This window comes from Pelophylax lessonae, assembly GCF_965119305.1.
Source record: "Pelophylax lessonae genome assembly, chromosome: 1".
NCBI classification, from domain to species: Eukaryota; Metazoa; Chordata; class Amphibia; order Anura; family Ranidae; genus Pelophylax; species Pelophylax lessonae.
In genome coordinates, this window is record NC_138768.1 from 228,585,882 (window position 1) to 228,606,830 (window position 20,949).

The following is a 20,949-nucleotide window of genomic DNA, read 5'->3' on the forward strand; positions in this document are numbered from 1 at the left end:
GAACCAAACTTATCATGTTCACTGTTTAACCACTTGCTGACTGCCGCACAACTATTTACGTTGGCAGTCAGCCCCTCACAGGCAGAGCAACGTAGATCTACGTCGCTAGCCTGTAAGGGTGTGGGGAGTGAGTGCGGGCCACCGGAAGCGCGCTCCCGCTCGGTCACGGACCCCCCCGCGCGATCGTCCGTGACAGCGGGAGAAAGGCAGGCGGCTAGTGTAAACAAAGCCGCCTGTCAGTTCTCCCTGTGTAAGAATGATGATCAAACGGTTCTACTATGTAGGACCGTTGATCACTGTTCTTACACACACAGCCACAGCCAATCACAGTTAGAAGCACGCCCCTAGGACACACTTAACCCCTCCCTCTCCAATACAGTTAACTCCTTCACTGCCAGTGTCATTTTTACAGTAACAGTGCATATATATAGCATTGATTACTGTAGTAATGTCACTGGTAACCCCCAAAAGTGTAAAAAAATGTCAGTCAAGGGTCTGATCTGTCAGCCGCAATGTCGCAGTCCCGCAAAAAAAAATTGCAGATCGCCGCCATTACTCGTTAAAAAAAAAAAAATGACATTGTTAGTAAACGCAATAACTTTTGCGCAAACCATTTAAAATACGCTTTTTGCAATTTTTTTTTACCAAACATATGGTAAAAAAAAAAATTGGCCTAAAATGTTAAAAAATTTTGATTTTTACATTTTTTTTGGGGAATTTCATATAAAAAAATGTGAAAAATATTGTTATTTTTGCAAAATTGAGGCTCTTTTTTTGTTTATAGCACATGATCAAAAAAATCGCACAGGTGATCAAATACCACCAAAAGAAAGCTCTGTTTGTGGGGAAAAAAGGACGCCAAATTCGATTAGGTACAGCGTCGCACGACCGCGCAATTGTTCGTTAAAGTCACGCAGTGCCGAATCGCAAAATAGGCCCTGGTCAGGAAGGGGGTAAAATCTTCCGGGGCTTAAGTGGTAAACTATTATTAAATTTTCGATTTTATATACTTGTTTACTACCTTTACTACATTACCTGCCTAAAAAGTCCCACTCAACTTGGCATGAGGTACCAACCCAAACATATTAATTTATAGTGTAACTGGTCCTGATATTGGGAGGGGGAGTGAGCCATGCTCATGCGTGTATGCTGTCATGCTGATGCATATGCAAAGGTAAGTATAACATTTATCATTTTGTGTCACCCAGGATTCTCAATTTGGCATGTTGCAGCTTGGGGCAGCAGCAATAACACTTACATTCGAAGTGCAATGAAGTTCACAACACAAAGTTCACAACAACCCTGTGGGAGAAGGCCCAACCAGGAGCACTCATAAATTCCAATAGCGTGTAGTGAAGCAGGTTTCATCTGAACGGACAGCACCTGTAAGGAAGGACAGAATGCAGCCTGGTCGTCTTGTGCCCAAATGGGAAGATATCCAGAGAAGTTGCGAATCCTACACTTTCCCTCGTCTGGAACCTTTCCCTGCCGCTAGTACTGTCCCTGACCCATGGGTAACCTGTTCCTACACTATCCACTCGCAAATGCGTGCCATAACCTGGGGGCAGGTACTTAAAAGGACTCTGCTTCTAAGTATGCACCCCTTAAACATTGGCTTCAGTTTGTCCTTTGCTATATTTTAACTTAGAGTGATTCTTTAACATTGGCTTTTTAGCTGACAAGTCTTAATATGTGACAACACAGAGAAATTTTCTATGTTATGATACTAACCGTGAGAAAAGATAATTCTATAGTTTGGCAATTCTCCCAGACATATGTTTTCAAAATATAACCATAAATACTTGTAGCACCCTACAGGTAGGTGCTAGGTAAATGTATAGTGGGCCTTGTCTGCCTAACAGGGCTGTGATTCATTTAGCTAGGGTGTCAGGGCTTCCAGATGTGCCTGCTGAGGGGAGAAGTATCCCCACTGGCTCCTGTGAGAGGATTCTCATAGGGCAGTGTGGGAAGCCTAATCAGGGGACACATCCCAGCTTGTAACTACCCCAGAAGGCAGATTATGCTGCAAAGGATTCTAGGAGTGGGTATACGTTTGGGGGGAAGTGCGTGGCACGGTGTCTTTGGTGGGAGCAGAGTCCAAGGAAGGAGAGTGCGGCTGTCTCTCCTCCTGTCTGAGGAAGGTGGATGTCTCAGGGTGTCGCCTGAGTGTCCAGAAAGTGCTGAGTTGAGCTGAGGGGATCAGGTGTGCCGTGAGCCTGCGGAGAGAGAGAGAGGGGTCCAGTCTCAGGAAAGCCTACACAGGTTGTGAGTACTGAGGATTGCCCCTGGGGGTCTGCCTGAAGTTAGAGGGGCCCAATCCGGAAGAGGTTCTGGGATCCAGTGTCAGCTAGCTACAAAGGGGGTACTTAGGTTGAGGACCCGAAAGCTACAGAGGGGGTACATAGTCAGTGGACCCTGAAGAGTTCAAGGTCAAATGGGGCACCTGCAGTTTTGGCCCTGAATTGCACAGAGCGTGCCAGTTGAAGTGACTTTCATAGTACAACAGTGTCAGGAGTTCAGTCTTGGATCTTCTGGACTATAAGTCGAGGATTCAGCACTTCTTATGTTATACAGAGTGTTCTCAGTGTCAGTGAGTGTTGGCTGGCGCTGGCTGGCGTCAAGGAAGCGCCAACGGGCATTTCAGAAGTAAAGTCCCAATTGTAATTAGTTTAAGCCTCAAGGAGTATCCCACTCATTCCCTTCTCCAATCCCCTTTATTCCAATAAAAACCACAAACAAAGATCCCGGAGTAGTCACTGCTTCAGTTGTCACAACCAGGGTCGCAGCTCACATGGGCTGGAGAGATCACCGGTACTAATGGCAGACCCACATCAGGCCATAGGCCTGGAAAGCTCGCTACATAGTGATAAATATGTCTGGGACATAATTGGAACTAACTTTAAGGTTGTACTATAATACATATTAAGAAGATGTGTATTACTTACTAACAGGTGTTATTAAGACTGACAAACAGATGTCCATAAACAATTCTATGAAAGTGGGTTTGTTTTTAATGATGACAAGCAATGGGTGGACATTTTTCTATAGGTTTAATGTTGTAAACATTGCTCGGTCATATTCTGATAATGTATTGTATTTAAGATACTGAACCAGGAAATAATGAATGAGTGATGCATTATTGCATTATTCTGTGTCCGTGTTTTGACTTTGGCCCTACATTGCTCCCCGCAGAGCTATGTGTGTGTGTCGGTGTGTGGAATGGAGGGTGCCGACACAGGTTAGTATAAGAGTAATATATAGGGATTACATCCTTATTGATAGACAGGTACTATTAACTTGTAAATCAGGTAGTAGTATCCTTTCAGTTTTGGTGTCAGAAGTATTTGGGGAAGATAGAGGAAACCTGTTTTGGTTGCCCTCCTATAACAGACTCAAAGTGGGTTAAGAGTTAAAAGAGAACCGGATGGCAGCTGCTTAAACGCATGCTTCCTCTCCGGTTGCTCAGAAGACCTGCATGGCAATCTGCTTAAACGCATATTGTCCGTAATTTTAGCAGTGTTCTTCGTTTTTATTATTTTTGTGGAGTTGGACATGGCCAATTGGGATTTTCTTTTTTTTTAGCGATAAGCTGCTTTAGTGCATATTGTAGCACCCAATTGCCCTCCCTTCTCGGACAAGAGCCTCAACCGCTGTGGTAGCGCTGAGAGAGGCACTGGAGTCTAGAGCTTGTGCAGATACTTAAGCTTGAAACTCTTGCAGGAACAACAAAGATTGGAGCTTGTGGGGATATTAGGAAGCCTAGGCAGGTAGGGACATAGAGACATAAGTAAGATAGGGACCTCCCTTCCACACACCCAGAAAATTGAGTAGTAAGTTTTTATGTATGTAGGTTTGTGGAAAACCTTAAAGTAATAAGACGGCTGCCAAGGATCACCTGGGTGCAGCGCAGCCAATTCAGAACTCTGCCTCCAGAAAACAGACTATAATGCCTCTGCAGTTGGGCGCCACCTACAGTGGAGGAAGTAGACTGCACCTGCCTATAGGTAGGTTGAGGGGCTCCAGGGCGCTTATTTCATTTTTAGATTCCTCAATGGTTGGTAAACACTGTTTGGTGCCTGGGGAGTATTGGGAGGAAGGAAATCTGCAATCCTGGGTCATGGTATTGCAGACAACAGGCACACTGATAGTACAAGTGTTCACACCGGTTATAGTTGGGGACCTGACAGTAGATCAGGACTCCACTCTTCCCAGGAGTCCATGCGGTTGCAAGGGAGCAGCCAGAAATGTGCATGTCTGCATGGTGCAGTCTGTGATAGAGCACAGAGAGACTAATATTTTCACAAAGAGGCTGAAATTGACAGTTACATATTTCTTTAATGGGTTTGGTTCCCAAGACCTTGTTAGTAGGTTTTAGCCTTCATCCCTTGAAGATTGATATGGGAAGTTTTTGGTACCTCAGGCCAATGGTTTGGGACTTTATGGGCTAGTATAGAGTCGATTATTTTAGAAGTAGTGTTTTTATTTCAAGAAAAAAAAATATATATATAAATAAAATTACATGGGTACAATAATCACATGAGGTGTGGGTTATAGACCCATTGGTGATTGGTGAAGATAAGAGAGAAGAGGTGACATTTGTGATAGGTGACAATTGGTATGTCTCTCTATTATTCACGCTTGCATGGCGTGAAGTCTGTAGGGAGAGATATCCTTAAATTCCTACGCGTTTCGGCTTTGCGCCTTTGTCAAGGAAATTTTTTCACCGTATCTGTAAGTATATTGGTATATAATTAGAATATTGTGCTGCCAATGGAGAACTTTCATTGGTTGCCAATAATATACATACTTTTGAAAAAGTTGCTGCCATTAAAACTTTGTCCTTGGTCCTTGTATTTCCACACAGAAATTGGAGGTGGGCACTGGTCTCTGAAGTATAGATTATAAGTAAGATGAGTAATCATAATGTATATGTATGGAGTATAGAGAAAATTCAGGTTGAGAGTACTTACAACCAATGTGATGCTTGATAATGCCAGTGATGGGGTGATCCTCCATCCTGATCCTTTTAATTCTAGTAGGACAGAGTCCGTTAGAAAAGGATCAAGTTCCTATTATGTATCTGTATCATATATAGGAAACCTGGTCAAGACTTACATTGTAAAAGATAGGTCTGGGTGTAGTATTAAAACACTACTTCTAAAATAATCGACTCTATACTAGCCCATAAAGTCCCAAACCATTGGCCTGAGGTACCAAAAACTACCCATACATATTTCTTTAAACAAGGTTTCCTGTTTTATGAATTCAGAAAGTCTTTATATTGTCAGTGCACAAGTATTCTGTGATATATGATTTATTTGAAGGCTTAAATTGCCTTATTTTTTCATCTGGTCAGTGTAAGTAAAAGCAAGATTTTTTTTCTTTTAATATAGGAAGAAAATTCTTTCTTTGTGATGACCAATCTAATTATGACCCAGAATCAAACACAAGGCTACTGTCCTGAGGTGAGCCCAACTGGTAGTTACCTGAACACAGAATTGGAAATAATTTAAAGCTGAACTGCAGGTCTGCAGCCTTATCTTTAGTTATGCACAGCTGTATAGACTTTCCTGTACTGAAATGACTTGCTAAAATTACACTGCACACTGTGCATTAGAAGAAGCAGTAAGTCAGAGCCCTCCTCATTTCCTGGCCTGGGGGACATCCAGTATTATCTAGAGCAGTGGTCTCCAAACTGCAGCCGGGGGGGCCAGATGTGGCCCTTTGCTTGTTTTTATCTGGCCCTTGGGTACTTTTCCTGCTAGTGAAGCAAGACACTATTCCTCCCACTGAAACCAACAAAGGGGCATCATTCCTGTTACAACAACAATATCTAAAAGGGGTGCTATTTCTCCCATAGACATCAACCATGGGGCACCATTCCTCCCATTGACACCAACAGCAACAATTGTGCACCATTATTACTCCCTCTAATGCCAAAGATGCTCTCTTTACACCTACTGACACCAGGGAAATTTCTACTCCCAATGGCCCCAGTCCAGCCCCATTCATTTCTGAAGGACAGTAATCTGGCCCTTTGTTTAGAAAGTTTTCAGACCCCTGATCTAGAGCTTTCCTCCCCAGTCTTACAGTCGCTGGTCCATCCTTTTTATTAAAGAGGTTGTAAACCCAAATGTATTTATTTTTTTCCCCCTGAAAGAGAAACACATAATGAGCTAGTATGCATTGCATACTAGCTCATTATGAAATACTTACCTTAGAACGAGCCCCCACCGTGCCGCCCGCTTACCTCTGACGGGCGACATGTTCAGTCGCCTGTCTTCCGGGATCGCGGCATCCGGCCATCTGATTGGCCGGAGCCGCAGTGACGTCACTCCCGCGCACGCCCGCGGGAGCCGACGGTCACGGCTTGGGACTCTGAAGGAACGGCACCAGCGGCCGTTCCTTCAGAGCGCATGCGCCAGTGATGTCACTGGCTGCATGTAAGGTAAATATCTCCTAGACGGTACATGTTTAGGAGATATTTACAGTACATATAGGTAAGCCTTATCATAGGCTTACCAATAGGTACAACTTGCAGAGGAGGGTTTACTTCCTCTTTAACTTGATGTTAAAATGCTACTAAAAATATCACAAACAATAATGCTGATTTATGTGTAGGTTTCTACCTGTCAAGTGACAGTATTAATAATAAGTAATTAAAGTGCATGTCTAGCCAAACATTTTTCTAAGTTTGGATGCAGGTGAGGGCCGGGACTCCGGGAGGGGTAGGGATGTTACAGCTCCTGCTTATCGTTAGTAGAATAGGAAAAGACTAGAACCCTTGTAAGATTTTTTTTTTTTTTTCTTGTTCCCTTATTCCTTCTTGTTCCTTTGTTCCTGTTGCAGATTTTCCCTTATTTCCCGTCTGGTGAAAGCGTTGTCAGCAGCACAGGAAATGAGAGAAAATCTCTCTAAGGAGCCCTGGAAAGCAGTGAAAACCCAAGAGGAGTTTTAATCCTTTGACCAATGTCCAAACCTAGCAAAAAAAAATTTGCTTTGATATACAGTTTAAGATTATTTTTTTTGCGAGGTCTTATTATTTTGTATTCTTTTTCAGCATCCAGATACCAAAGCAATATGCAATTCCAGTTATAAATGTTTCCCCGGTTATGCAGGCACGCACAGCAATGGTATGAATTCAAATTGTGGGTTTATAATTATTTTTACTGTTACTTTACTGTTTTTATTTTACCTTTCACATTATCTGCCTCTTTTGGTTGGATAGCTGTGTCTTGGACTGAGAAAAATACAGAGGCTGTCAATGCTGATCCTCCTAAAATGCTAGTTACATAGTTACATAGTTACATAGTTGGTGAGGTTGAATAAAGACAAAAGTCCATCCAGTTCAACCTGTGTAGATGTGTGTGGCTGTAATCATCTTGCATACCCCTGAATGTTCTGATCCTTGAGATGTACGTCTAAGAGTCTTTTGAAAGCCACCATACTACCCGCAGAAACCACCTCATGTGGTAGAGAATTCCACAATCTTGTAGCCCTAACAGTAAAGAACCCCCCACGTTGCCTGAGGTTAAAACGCTTCTCCTCTAATCGCATTGTATGCCCCCGAGTTCTCATGCAATCCCTTCGACTGAACAGCTTTTTTTCTAAGCCTAGATCCCCATTTAGATATTTAAAAATTGCTATCATGTCCCCCCTCAGGCGTCTCTTCTCCAGGGAGAATAAATCAAGCGATTGCAGACGCTCCTCATAATCAAGGTCCTCCAATCCCCTAATTAGTTTAGTTGCCCTTCTCTGGACTCTCTCCAGCTCCAACACATCCCTTCTGAGGACTGGTGACCAGAACTGGACCGAATACTCCAGATGAGGTCGGACCAGAGTTTTATAAAGTGGAAGGATTATAGTCTTATCTCTGGAATACATCCCTTTCTTTATGCATGCTAATATTCTGCTAGCCTTGGCAACTGCCGCTTGACATTGCATGCTGTTGCCTAGTCTATCATCAACCAAGACTCCCAGATCCTTCTCCATTTTTGATTCTCCCAAGGGTTCCCCTCCTAACGTGTATTGTGCTTTTATGTTTCTAGTCCCCAAGTGTAAAACCTTACATTTCTCCACGTTAAACCTCATTTGCCATGTCTTTGCCCACTCCGTTATTTTGTCCAGGTCATTCTGTAGGATATCTGCTTCATGCTGTGCTGTTATTGTCCTGCCTAATTTTGTGTCATCTGCAAAAACTGATATTGAACTACTGATCCCGTCCTCAATGCTGTTTATGAATAAATTGAACAAGGTTGGTCCTAGGACTGAGCCTTGGGGGACCCCGCTTACTACCTCAGACCAGTCTGAGTACGCGCTGTTTATTACCACCCTTTGGACACGCCCTTTTAGCCAGTTCCGTATCCAAGAGCAAACCCTGCTGTCGATACCTGCAGACCTTATTTTATAAATTAAGCGCTTATGGAGAACTGTATCAAACGCCTTAGCGAAATCTAGGTACACCACATCCACTGGTCTGCCCCTATCTAGCTCACAGCTCACCTCCTCGTAGAATGTTAAGAGATTGGTTTGACAAGAACGCCCATTTGTAAACCCGTGCTGGTTACTACTGATGATGCTGTTGTCCTTAGCAAACTCTACGATATAGTCCCTTATCATCCCCTCCAGAAGTTTACATACTACTGATGTCAGACTGACAGGCCTATAATTTCCCGGTATATGCCTCTGACCCTTTTTGAATATCGGAATCACGTTAGCTTTCCTCCACTCCCCTGGTACATCTCCTGTCCTAATACTGTCCGCAAAGATCAGGAACAGTGGTCTGGATATAACCTTACTGAGTTCCTTGAGTACTCTCGGATGTACGCCATCCGGGCCTGGTGATTTGTTTGTGTTGAGTTTATCCAGCCTTTCCCTGATTTCCCCCTCTGTTAGCCATAGTGGCAAGTCCTGTGTATTACTACTAACTATACAGTCATGGTCAGTGTACCCCTCCGATTCCTGTGTAAAGACTGATGAGAAAAAAGCATTCAGTACGGTTGCTTTTTCAGTGTCCTCTGTAACCATCCTCCCATCATTGTTAATTATGTGTGCAATATGCTCTGCCCTAGTTTTTTTGCTGTTGATATACTTAAAGAATTTCTTTGGGTTTTTTTTGCTATCCTCCGCTATTTGCCTCTCAAAGTCTATTTTAGCCATCTTGATTTTGTGTTTACACTTCCTATTTGCCTCCTTGTATTGGTCGAAAGCCAATACTGTGCCCTCTGATTTATATTTCCTGAAGGCCAATTTTTTTCCCCTAATAAGTTTTTTAACGCTCCGTTTTAGCCAGCCAGGTTTGGCTTTGTCCCTTCTAAATTTATTTCCCATAGGAATGCACTGCAAGATGCCTTTGCTTAATATGTTCCTAAAGCATTCCCATTTTTCCTCTGTGGTCAGGGATCCCAGGGTTCGGTCCCAGTTTACCCTTTCCATCAACAAGTACAATTTTGGAAAGTTTGCCCTTCTGAAGTTAAGGGTTCTTATGTTCCCCACTTGCCTTGCTATATTGTTATTTACGCTAAATGTGATCATCCTGTGATCGCTAGAGCCCAGGTTGTCCTGGACTCCTACCTCCGAGATTAGGTCTGGGTCATTAGTGATCAATAGATCCAGGATTGTGTTTTCTCTGGTAGGGGAATCCACCAACTGTGACATGTAATTATCCTGTAAGGTTTCCGTGAATAGCCGGCCCTTATGTGAGTGTGTAGTCCCCTCTCCCCAGTCAATGTCGGGATAATTGAAGTCCCCCAATATGATGACTGATCCTAGCTTTGCCACTTTACCCAAAAGTGCTAAAAATTCCAGCTCTACCTCCTCCCCTTGTTTAGGTGGCCTATAGCAAACCCCCACAATTACTTTTCCCTTTTCTCCTTCCCTATGGAGTTCTACCCACACGGATTCTAACTCCATACTCATCCCTTCCGTAATGTCACTCCTCTCTATCACCCTTACATTATTCTTGACGTAGAGACATACCCCTCCCCCTCTTTTTCCTACCCTGTCCTTCCGGTACACTGAATACCCTTGGATATTTGCCAGCCAGTCATGTGAGGGGTCGAACCAAGTCTCCGTTATTCCCACTAGGTCTATGTCCTCCTCATGTACTAACATTTCCAACTCATCCATTTTATTAGCTAGGCTCCTGGCATTAGCATATACCCCTCTTAGTTTTACGGAAGTTAAACGTGATTGGTTATGTTTATTCCTGTTTGGTCTGCGGTTCTCCCGCACAGACCTACCAATAGACGTTGTGGACCTACTGTCGCTGCTGACCCTACAACTGCCTTCAGTCCTTTGCTCCCTCCTAACTGACTCTACTTCTGAGCCCTCCCCCCCGTCTCCTAGTTTAAAAGCTCCTCCAACTTGGTGGCCATCTTTCTCCCCAAAAGAGCTGTACCGCCCCCATTAAGGTGCAGCCCATCCTTACTAAAGAGCCGGTAGCCGACTGAGAAGTCAGCCCAGTTCTCCAGGAACCCAAACCCCTCCTTCCTACACCAGTTCCTCAGCCACTTGTTAAGTTCCCTAATCTCCTTCTGCCTCTCCTGTGTGGCTCGAGGTACAGGCAGTATTTCAGAGAAAACCACCTTGGAGGTCCTTTTCCTCAATCTATTACCTAAGTCCCTGAAATCGTTCTTAAGGATCCTCCACCTACCTTTAACTTTGTCATTAGTGCCCACATGCACCATGACCGCTGGGTCATCCCCAGCCCCACACAACAATCTGTCTGCCAGATCTGCGATATGCCGAACGCGGGCGCCCGGTAAACAACATACTGTTCGGTTCACGAGATCTTTTTTACAGATTGCCCTCTCTGTCCTCTTGATAATTGAGTCCCCCACTACCACAACCTTTCTAACCTTTCCTGAGTTACGGCCCCCCTTCTTCCTGGAGCCGACCCCCCCCTGGCAGCTGGGGGAGGGCGCATGCTCCAGCACTGCCACCCCTGAGTTGATATCCCCCTCAACCTGCAACTCGGCAAACATGTTGGGGTCTATCAACTCAGGACTGGCCTCCCTGACACTCCTCCCCCTAACATTCCTAACAGTCACCCAGCTGCGTACCTCTGCTGCTTGCGTCTCCTCCATTCCTCCCTCCTCTATGCTGACCCCTGCCAGCGCCTGATGGGTAAAGTCCAAGCTCCTTTCCTTTCCTGGCTGTCTCTGGGCTTGCTACTTTCTCAGTGTTGACCTGGGACAAGAATGCACCTGTTGAAATCAGAAGAAATGAAAGGATAAGTTCACCTTTGGGACATGTTATATGCTCCACCTGTTTTTAGGAAGGAACATGTATCATGTTCCAGCATCTGCCCCCTGCACCCACAATCCCTTCTTCCGTGTGACAACAGGCAGAGGATCTTCTCCATGCACTCACTGACACAATTTAAAGAGTGCAGGCATGCAGTTTCTTGTGGATGAATGGCCTACAAGTACCGTCATCCATTGCGGCTGATGACTTGTAGTTCTCAATTATCTACGAGGGTGCTGGTAAGGGCTGTCGTAGTCCATTGATCTTCCTACTCTCAAGTAACTATCAAGTAGCTATCCTTAGAGTGTGCAGGAGCTAGGAAGGAGCCAGGAGCCTCGCGGGTGCAATGCTCTGCAGACTCCTTAGAAAAAAAAAAGAATTTTACCTGCAAAAAATGTGCATTTTAAAAAAAGGTGTACGTAATCTTTAAGAACTCCTGAAGCTAAGTTCCAGACAAAGCTCTTAACACCAGGTTGAAATTAGGGATCGACCGATTATCGGCAAGGTTACCGATATTGCCGATATTTCAGGAAAGTGCATGTACCTGAGTGATGCCTGCAGCTAGAGGCATCACCACGGTAGCGGCGTCCATAGCCGACGGTCGGCTGTCTTGTAGTGACAACCGATGCGGCTGAGAAGCCGCTCGGCTGTCATTACAAGAAGCTGGAGGGGATGTCATGAGTGACATCACTTCCGGGTACTGTCTGGCGCCAGATTAAAAAAAGATGACAGCATTCAAAACAGCCAAACTTGGCGGTTTGAATGCTTTTAAGTGCAGAGGAGGGGTTTGGGGTCTTTAAGACCCCCAGATCCCTCCACAAAAGTACCTGTCAATAAAAAAATAAAACATTTTTAAATGTACAAAAATATAGTCCCATATCGGCCGATACCGATATGCATTGGCCAAAATATCGGTATCTGCAACGAAAAACCGATATCGGTCGATCACCAGTTGAAATACATATATGAGAACTCGCATAGGAATCCTAATTTTATTCAGACAGTCATGTGATCCAGACAGGCAGCACGGCTAGATTACTGACCTTCAATGCAGCAGCAGCAGCACTGCTTGGTCAAGTGCACACCTCCAGCCTTCAGATTGGTCAATAAAGGGCAGTCAAATACAGATAAGGCCAACCCACTGCTCACTCTGCTTTCTTCTTCCCATCGTGTTCACTGGAAGCACATGTGTGCTGCAGCAGAGTCTGATTGGTTGCTAGTGCTGGCCCTTCTGCTTCCAGTCTGAGAGCTGCTATACAGGGAATTTATATTAATTTAATTGATACAGGAAATTGATATTGATAAGAAATAGATATAAATGCTAAGGACTTAGAATAGCTGAATTTAAAAAATATTTTACTGATTAAATAACTGCAATAATACATTTTTATTGTTCTCTTAAGCGGAACTAAACTGTATCTAGGCACCACAAATGAAAACGCAATTTAATTGATTTTTTAATATGCAAAGCAAAGATGCCCATCCCTTCATGGGCCCATGCTTTATTTTGCTGACCAATCCCTTTGAAAAACCCCCACAGCATTTCTAGCCATGGCCATCTTTAATAAGGGCAGATGATTTATGTAGTATTTACTTCCTGGAATCTATCCACCCTTATTCCAGGCATGCTGGCAAGAGGGTGTACTTACTTACCTGAGAAAGCAGCTCTTCCCCTCTTCAGATGAAAGACTCGGATGAGAGTCTTCACTCGATCCTGAGCTGTTCCATCTGCAGCATCTCTTCTCCCCTCTTCCAGCATGCTGGCAGGAGGGTGTACTTACCTGAGAAAGCCGCTCTTCCCCTCTTTAGAATGGAGTCTTCACTCAATCCCGAGCTGTCTCATCTGCAGCAGCTCTTATACCCTCTTCCTATATGCACAGGAGGCTCTGACAGCAGCTGTCAATCAAATCATGTGATAAGAAAGCAGGGGAAAGCAGGGAACAGGGACAAGCCACACTGTGTGTGTCTATAGACCCACACACCCCAGTTTAGAAGCATACATGCACGAGTGCCCCCACAGCAGATCTCAAAGTATACATTTGTGAGTGGGCCTACAAAAAGAGGGAGGCAGCACTTCCTGAATCACAATGAAGGAAGGTATTAACTAAATGGATTTTTAAAGTGCCATGGACAGCATAAATGAGTTAAAACACAATTTTATTTAATTAAAATCATAAAATCAATATTAGTTATTAAAACACTGATACTATTCCAGGTACCTACAAATGATAAAAATTCCCCAAGGATGCCCCACACCCAGTAAGTATAGCATATAATTGTGTATATACTATATATAGAGCAATATAGTAAAAATTATTGCTCGGGTATGTCCAGATGGGGAGAGATGGTCTTGATGCTTTTCGCACGATCACCCTGCTTCATCAGGAAGAGCAGTAGGCATCCTAGGAACTCTAAGCATATAATAATAACAATTAATACATAACACATACGTACAGATAAACCATTAAATAAATAAGGATAACATAGTTGTAGAGTAAAACAGGCTCACTAACAATACTCCCAAGAAGGTCCAGACCAGGGTACTCCAAATCCCTCCCCCTAGTACCATGGGCAGATGAAGGGGTACACAAAAGGACCAGGCTGCAAAAAGGGAGAAAGGAGCGGGGAGTGCTACTGGAGTAGCAGCACTGTAAGAGAGCTCCGTACCACTTGCTGGCTATTTAATCCGTTTCCCTGAAGAACTTTGCCTATCCTCTCTTAATAACGCTGGCTACACTCCCCGGGACTGGTATGACCAGAAGCCGACATTCCTCTCTAGCCCGTAAGCCCACCAAATCCTCATCTGCAAACAGGGGGCTGGGACTTCTTCCTCTGCGGCCTCTAATATGGCGATTCAGACCGAGGACACGGAGCCTGCGCTGCTGGAACAAACAAACTTTGCAGGCCGCATGCAAGCTATTACCACTTGCCAGACCACCCTTACGGGTAAGATTGATACCCTGCAGCTAGATGTTGGCCTCATTAGGAAGGATATGGACAGGTTCCGCACTCGCCTCTCTGAGGCTGAGTGCCACGTGGGGGAGTCAAAAGATGTCCTGCGGGATCACACAGCTACGCTTCATACCCTCAGGGTGAAGGTGAAGGCTCTGGAGTCACAGGCGGAGGACGCAGAGAACAGAAACAGGAGAAACAATCTCCGTATTGTCGGGCTGCCAGAGGGAGTCGAGGGCACTGATCCTGCCGCCTTCACAGAGCGCCTGTTGCGCTCCCTCCTCCTGCAGGCTTAGTTCTCGCCCTTCTTCGTGTTGAAAAGGGCGCATAGAATGCCGGTGAACCGCGGTCCCCCAGGAGGCCCACACCGTACATTCATCTTCCATCTCTTCAACTTCCAAGACCACGATCTGGTTCTGAGGGAAGCTAGGAAGCTGGATGCCTTACGCCATTAAGCTGCTATCCTCATGATATTTCCAGACTATTCGGTGGATACTCAAAGGCTTCAGCGCTTGATCATGTCAAGCTCATCCTTAGAAACAGGAGATTAAGTACAGTATGCTTTTTCCAGCTCGCTTGCGGGTCCAGGATGGGGAGTCTGTCCGTTTCTTTACCTCCCCTGAAGATGCTTCAAAATGGCTGGACACTCTGTCTAGACCCTGACGGCTCTACCTGATGGCCTACTACTGTCTTCATTGGCTCTCCCGGGTCTATGTTGTGATGACTGGCCTGCTGATAGATTTAGCAGAGATTGTTCTTCGGTTCCACTGCTTGGCTACTATCTGAGATAATTTACATATACCGGAACTTGACTTTGCCAAGGATTAACATGTTCTTCCTATAGTTGGGATTTACACTCCAGCAAAGTGTGATAAGAACTATGCACCTGGGAATGTACCGGGTGACCTCCAGTTCTGCAGGGACCGTGAATCCTGTTTTTATTGCTTTCCTTTTTTTTTTTTTTTTTGCCAGTGGATTTCATTGGAGCAGACTGCAACTTCATCAAACAGTTGGGCTCTTAGGTGGCACACTCCTCACGCCTCCATATGGCAGTTGTCATACAAGTTCATGGGCTTCAAGCACACCCGTCTTTGGTGGGTGATGTGAGGTGGGGGGTGGAGGGAGGTGTTTTTAGTTCTCTTCTTTTTTTTCAGTTTTTTTTTCTTTTTCTTTTATTTCAAGGCACCAGTACTTTTCTTTTTGATGATGAGCGAGAAACATAGCTTTGCAAATGATGCTACTAAGACACATGTGATGCTTATGTTAGCTGTTCTATTTTGCCCCGTTCCGTTGGGCTGAGTGGAGATCCGGAGACCATTGATATTTACTGATTGCCAACTATGACTCCTCTATCTATTGTCTCCTGGAATCTGAGGGGACTGAACTCTAAATTCAAATGATCTCTTGTATTTGCCTATCTGAAAAACACCCAGAGGTCTGTTTCCTCCAAGAAACGCACCATGTGGGCAGTAGGATACTGGCTCTTAAAAAAACCCTGGGTAGGCTCCCGTTATCATTCCACCTATTCTTCCTACTCCAGAGGAGTCAGTGTCCTCATACACAAATCCCTCCAGTTTACTCTCCTGGATCTCCACTTGGACCCGGATGGGCAATATGTCTTCCTCCATGCTATGTGTGATGGGCTGGAACCAATGATTGCTGGTATCTATAACCTTCCCCCAGCTACTATGTTATTATTTTTAAAACTTGCACCACTGTTGGCTAAGTATCCTATGGCACATGTTCTCCTGGCGGGAGATTTCAATATGCCCCTGGACCCCGAGCCTAGACAAGCTCCATCCCTACCCCGCTTCAGACTCCCCTATACTTAGGTGGGCTGAAATGTTTGCTTTAATTGACGTATGGAAATGGAAACACCCTCAATAAAGATAATTCACTTGCCACTCTGCCACATATGCCAATTATTCTTGCATAGATCTGGTTTACGTGAGTAGCCCCCTACTCTCTCGCACTCAGGAGGTCTTTATTTTACCACATGGCATTTCAGATCAAACCCCGGTACTCCTCACGCTTAGGACTGATTCAGCCTCTGGCCCTTGTCTCTGGAGACTGTCCCTGTTCTGGGACGCAGACGAGCGGGTGACTCAGGAGGTGAAGGCAGAGCTGACAGACTTCTGGATAGACAATAGGGGTACTACTGCCCAGTCTGTAACTTGGGATGCTTTCAAAGAATGCATTAGGGGGCAGTACCAGAGGATTATAGGTAAGGTGAGTCCTCTCTAAAATTGGAGGAGGCTGAGTCTAGGGCCCAGGCTCTGGAATCCACCTATGTAGCAATAGGGGACAGAGAAGTTTATTGTGACCTCCAGGTCCTATACAAAGAAATAGGCTTACTTCGTACTACTTCCTGAAGAAAACTCCTCTCTAGGGTGGACTATGCAGACTATCCTGACAGTCTAGCATCCTTTTTGGATGAAGTGGACTTTCCGGTTCTGACAGATACACTCAGACAGAGTTTGGACGCCCCCTTTACACCTAAAGAGATACAGATGGCTGTGACGTCACTTCAAACGTGTAAAACGCCAGGTCATGACGGTTTGCCCGTGGAATTTTTTAAGACCCATGCAGCCGAGATTGCCCCCCACTTCCTTGACTTGCTCCATGCTGCGTCTGTGGCCGACCCTCTTCCGATCTCAATGTTGGAAGCGATTTATAGTAAGTGGTAGTGGTGCCCAAGCCTGGGAAGGACCCGGAGCTGTGCGCCTCCTATAGGCCTATTTATTTGCTCAATGTCGATGCTAAAATCTTTGCTACGGTGCTTGCTAACCTCCTTAACTCAGTAATCCTGTCTTAAGTTCATGGTGATCAAACTGGCTTTATGCCAGGCAAAGGCACTGACATTAATCTTCGACGCCTATACACCAGTTTGGCCTATGTTCGCAGCGGTGACTCCCCTGGGGTGGGGGCCTCTTTGGATGCAGAGAAGGTCTTCCAATCTCTGGATTAGGAATATTTGTGTCAAGTGCTCTGGAGCTTTGGCTTTGGACCTAAATTTGTGTCCTGGACTCAACTACTATACCAATCTCCCACTGGCAGAGTTCGAACCAATGGCCTTCTATCCTCGTTTTTTAGACTCACAAGAGGAACCAGACAGGGATGCCCCCTTTCCCCCGGTTTATTTGCCCTTGCCATGGAACCTCTTGCGATCCTTATCCGTTCTCTGCCTGAGATTGGGGGACTGCCAGTGGGTCCCCTGATGGAGAAGATCTCCTAATATGCAGATGACGCCCTACTATATATCCCTGATGTCTCTGGTTCTTTGCAAGCGGCCCTTGGACTTATTGACCGATTTGGTAGATTCTCTGGTACCAGAATCAACTGGAGTAAATCGCTACTCTTCTCCTTGTCAAGGATATTTCTGATCCCTACTACCCAGACCCCATTAGTCTGGGTTTCCAAATGTAAATATCATGGAATAGAAATCCAGGCCAAGCCCTCTACGTACCTGATAGATAATGTATACCCAGTTTTACAACAATTGATACTTCAATGCCAGACGTGGAGGTCCCTACCACTTTCTCTAGTGGGTAGAATTAATCTTATAAAAATGACCTTCCTCCCCAAAATTTTATATGTATATCACAATACACCGGTCCCTATTCCTACATCCTTCTTTAATAAGTTGTCAATAACTTCATCTGGGCGGGCTCTACCCCTAGAGTTGCCAGATCCACCTTACAGTTGCCCCTGTCCCGGGGGGGGGGGGGGACTGGCCCTACCCTGCTTTTGCCAATACTAGGGCAGCGGTCTTAGTGATAGTGCGCTGGTGGTTCGAACAAACCCGCACCAACCCGTCGGTTAAGCTTGAAACGGCCATTCTGGGCTCTTACTCGGCATTGAGCAACCTGGTTTTCAGGAGCCCTAAGGCATGTCTGAATATGAGTCTCAATGTGTACAACGGTCACTGTGTGGAGACAGGTATCCGCTGCTATCTCTAACAAAGGAAAGATTTCCCTTCATACTCCAGTATGGGGTAATCCTCACCTGCCCCACCTCCTTCCATTCCTGACCCTAGTGTGTGGGCCAGTTTTGGTGTTAAGAAGTTGCAACAAATCATGCCGGAAGGACAACTTTTACCATTTGACACCCTTAAACTTACCTTTGCTCTTCTCTCATGGATGTTCTTTCGGTACCTGCAGCTGCGTCACGCAGTCCAGACACAGTTTCCCACTACAGTTAGGGTGACGTCCCACTCGGTGGAGCGCTTTCTAATTTCTAGCCATGCCAACAGACTTTTATCATCCTTATATCTTAGGATCTCGTGTTGCAAAGTGGAGAATGATACCCATTTGTTTAAGTGGCAGGGGGATATACCCTCCCTTACGTCTGAGGCCTGGGATGGGGGACTTCAGCAGTTTATTCCACTGGTTATCTCGGCTAGAGATAGATATATCCAACTTAAATTTATTCACAGGGCGCATTACACCCCATTAAGGCTCTCGAGAATCTACCCCACCAGATCTGATCAATGCCCTAAATGCCAGATTGAGGCTAGCACCTTTATTCACATGGTGTGGGCATGTCCGCTTTTCCAACAGTTTTGTTGAGGGGTGATAGATGTGCTCAACTCTGTGGGCCACCTATCCATCCCCATGGATCCAAGAATACTCCTATTAGGCATTTGTGATGATGTACACCCCAGCACGCATGTGAGAATGTTTGTCTTTTATACAGCTTTCTATGCCAGGAAGTCCATCTTGACCCACTGGAAACAGGCTGACCCCCCTACAATTCCACAGTCGATGTCGCTGGTGGATTTGGTCTTGCCTCTCTATAAGATCACCTAAATTAGTAGAAGATGCCCTTATAAATTTGACAAGATTTGGGAGGCTTGGGTGAGGGCTAGACCTCTGGGTTAGTGGTGATTTTTCCCTGCTGAAGAGACGATGATGTGGTCCATTCTGTCTGTTCCTCCTCCCTTCTCCCCCCCTCCCGTCCTTGTGCCCTCCCCTTCCTCACCCCCCTCCTTCCTAGAGGGGCAGGGCGGCCAGAATGGGGGTGGAAAACCACTACAGGGCACGCATGTGCCGAACGGCTCTGCCGCCACTGCTGCCATGGCCGATAAGAAGAGAGGAGCCCCGACAAGGACCAGGGGGCCAATAAGTCCACCACCAAGCCCAGCCGAGCCCCTTAATGCCTTAAGGGTCCATGAACACCTGCCCACTGCCAAAGGGAGAGAGACACAGAGCCTCACCAGATCGATCCCTAAAACCAGAAACCGTCTCACCGCCTACGTGAGCCAGCATACCCTGCAAACCAAAGCTAGAATAAATGGTAAAAACATTAGCCGAATATACACAATGTGATGATTAAAAATAGTTTGGCCACAATTTACAAGGACTGATGCCACATATTTCCCCACCACCAATCCCAAAGTATCCAGACTGCAATATACGTATACATGCATATACTGTATGAAGACTAGTAAAGGTCTAATTTCAAAATTACCCCACATTAGAGATGGCACCATAATGTCTACCAAAACAATGGCCCACCACATTATATATAGAACATAGCCGGCTTGCTATGGAGGGACTCGGAAAAGGGGAGGAGAGTGCCAGCTGCGGACACCAAAAAAGAGGTTTGGGGTCTCACTGTGTAAACCAGAGTAGGTAAGTCTAAACATCTTTTTTTCTTTTAGGAAAAAAAAAAAGAGGGTTTGCAACTACTTTATCTACATAGCAATTTACACAATGGCATTTAATTTACTTTTCTCTGTACAGGTATACAGACAGGACGGTGTGTACCGTACAACAGGACAGTTCACACATGTGAGGTTTTCGCCTGGTGTCCAGTAGAAAATCACACTGAGATGCCAGAGTGAGTGACCCTGACTGGTAGCTATCAGCCATAATACTACTTGTCCTTTTTATAATTTGTTCTGTACTGTTTATACCTTTATGTGGTTGACTTGTATATCCATGTTTTGTTCCAGACCTGCTTTTCTAAAGGATGCTGAAAACTTCACAGTTCTGATTAAAAATAATATCTGGTACCCGAGATTTAAATTCTCCAAGTAAGTGTGAATTGTATTTTTGTATAACACATTTAGAGAAAATCTATAAGTTTATAAAAAAGCAGAACAAACTAACTAAAAAGCAGAACATGATGAATAGAGAGGTGTGGCAACTTTAAGTTTTTTTTCTTCCTCTCCTATAGCAAAGCTTGTCAAATGTGTAAATCATATTTTATAAGCCATTTATTTGTTTAACCTTTTTTAAACTTGATATTTGATCATCTATTTAAAATTATGCTTTATTCCAGTATTCTTTTTTATTTCTAGACGAAACCTCCTACGAAATATCAGCAATGATTATCTCAAAAGCTGCCGGTATGATCGTGTGAAGGATCCGTTCTGCCCTATATTCCGGCTGAGTACTATGATGGAAGAAGCTGGAGAATCCTTTCAAGAAATGGCTATACAGGTGTGTGGTTGGAGGAAAGCTAGCCCATAGATGTACGGTTTGGGGTTGTCAGGGCTATCGCTGGGTAGGGGAAAAAAAAAGCCTAAGCCTCACCCACACGTTTACAGTATGTTCCATGGTGAAAATGTGAAGTATAAAGGGTATAAAGCCTATAATGCAGGTTGGGAGGCAGTACATTACATAAAATTAGTTTTTAACTGCCAAATTTTATCAAGGCTTTCTTTATGTTTTGGTAGTAATTAGAACCCTTTGTGTGTGCGTGTATTTTTTTTTTTTTGGGTCTGTGTCCTGTTGGAGAGCGCCA

General features: G+C 44.9%; 1 protein-coding gene across 1 annotated transcript in view; it reads left to right on the forward strand.

The window, feature by feature from the left end:
- LOC309544732 (P2X purinoceptor 4-like) overlaps positions 1 to 20,949 on the forward strand; it is a gene marked incomplete at its 3' end in the record, with an annotated part of 116,615 nt that overhangs the window by 51,133 nt on the left and 44,533 nt on the right. The window contains exons 3-7 of the mRNA XM_082243707.1: positions 5,394 to 5,465; positions 7,061 to 7,133; positions 19,944 to 20,040; positions 20,156 to 20,236; positions 20,504 to 20,645. Coding sequence (XP_082099833.1) covers positions 5,394 to 5,465; positions 7,061 to 7,133; positions 19,944 to 20,040; positions 20,156 to 20,236; positions 20,504 to 20,645 — 465 coding nt within the window. The remainder of the gene's footprint in view (positions 1 to 5,393; positions 5,466 to 7,060; positions 7,134 to 19,943; positions 20,041 to 20,155; positions 20,237 to 20,503; positions 20,646 to 20,949) is intronic.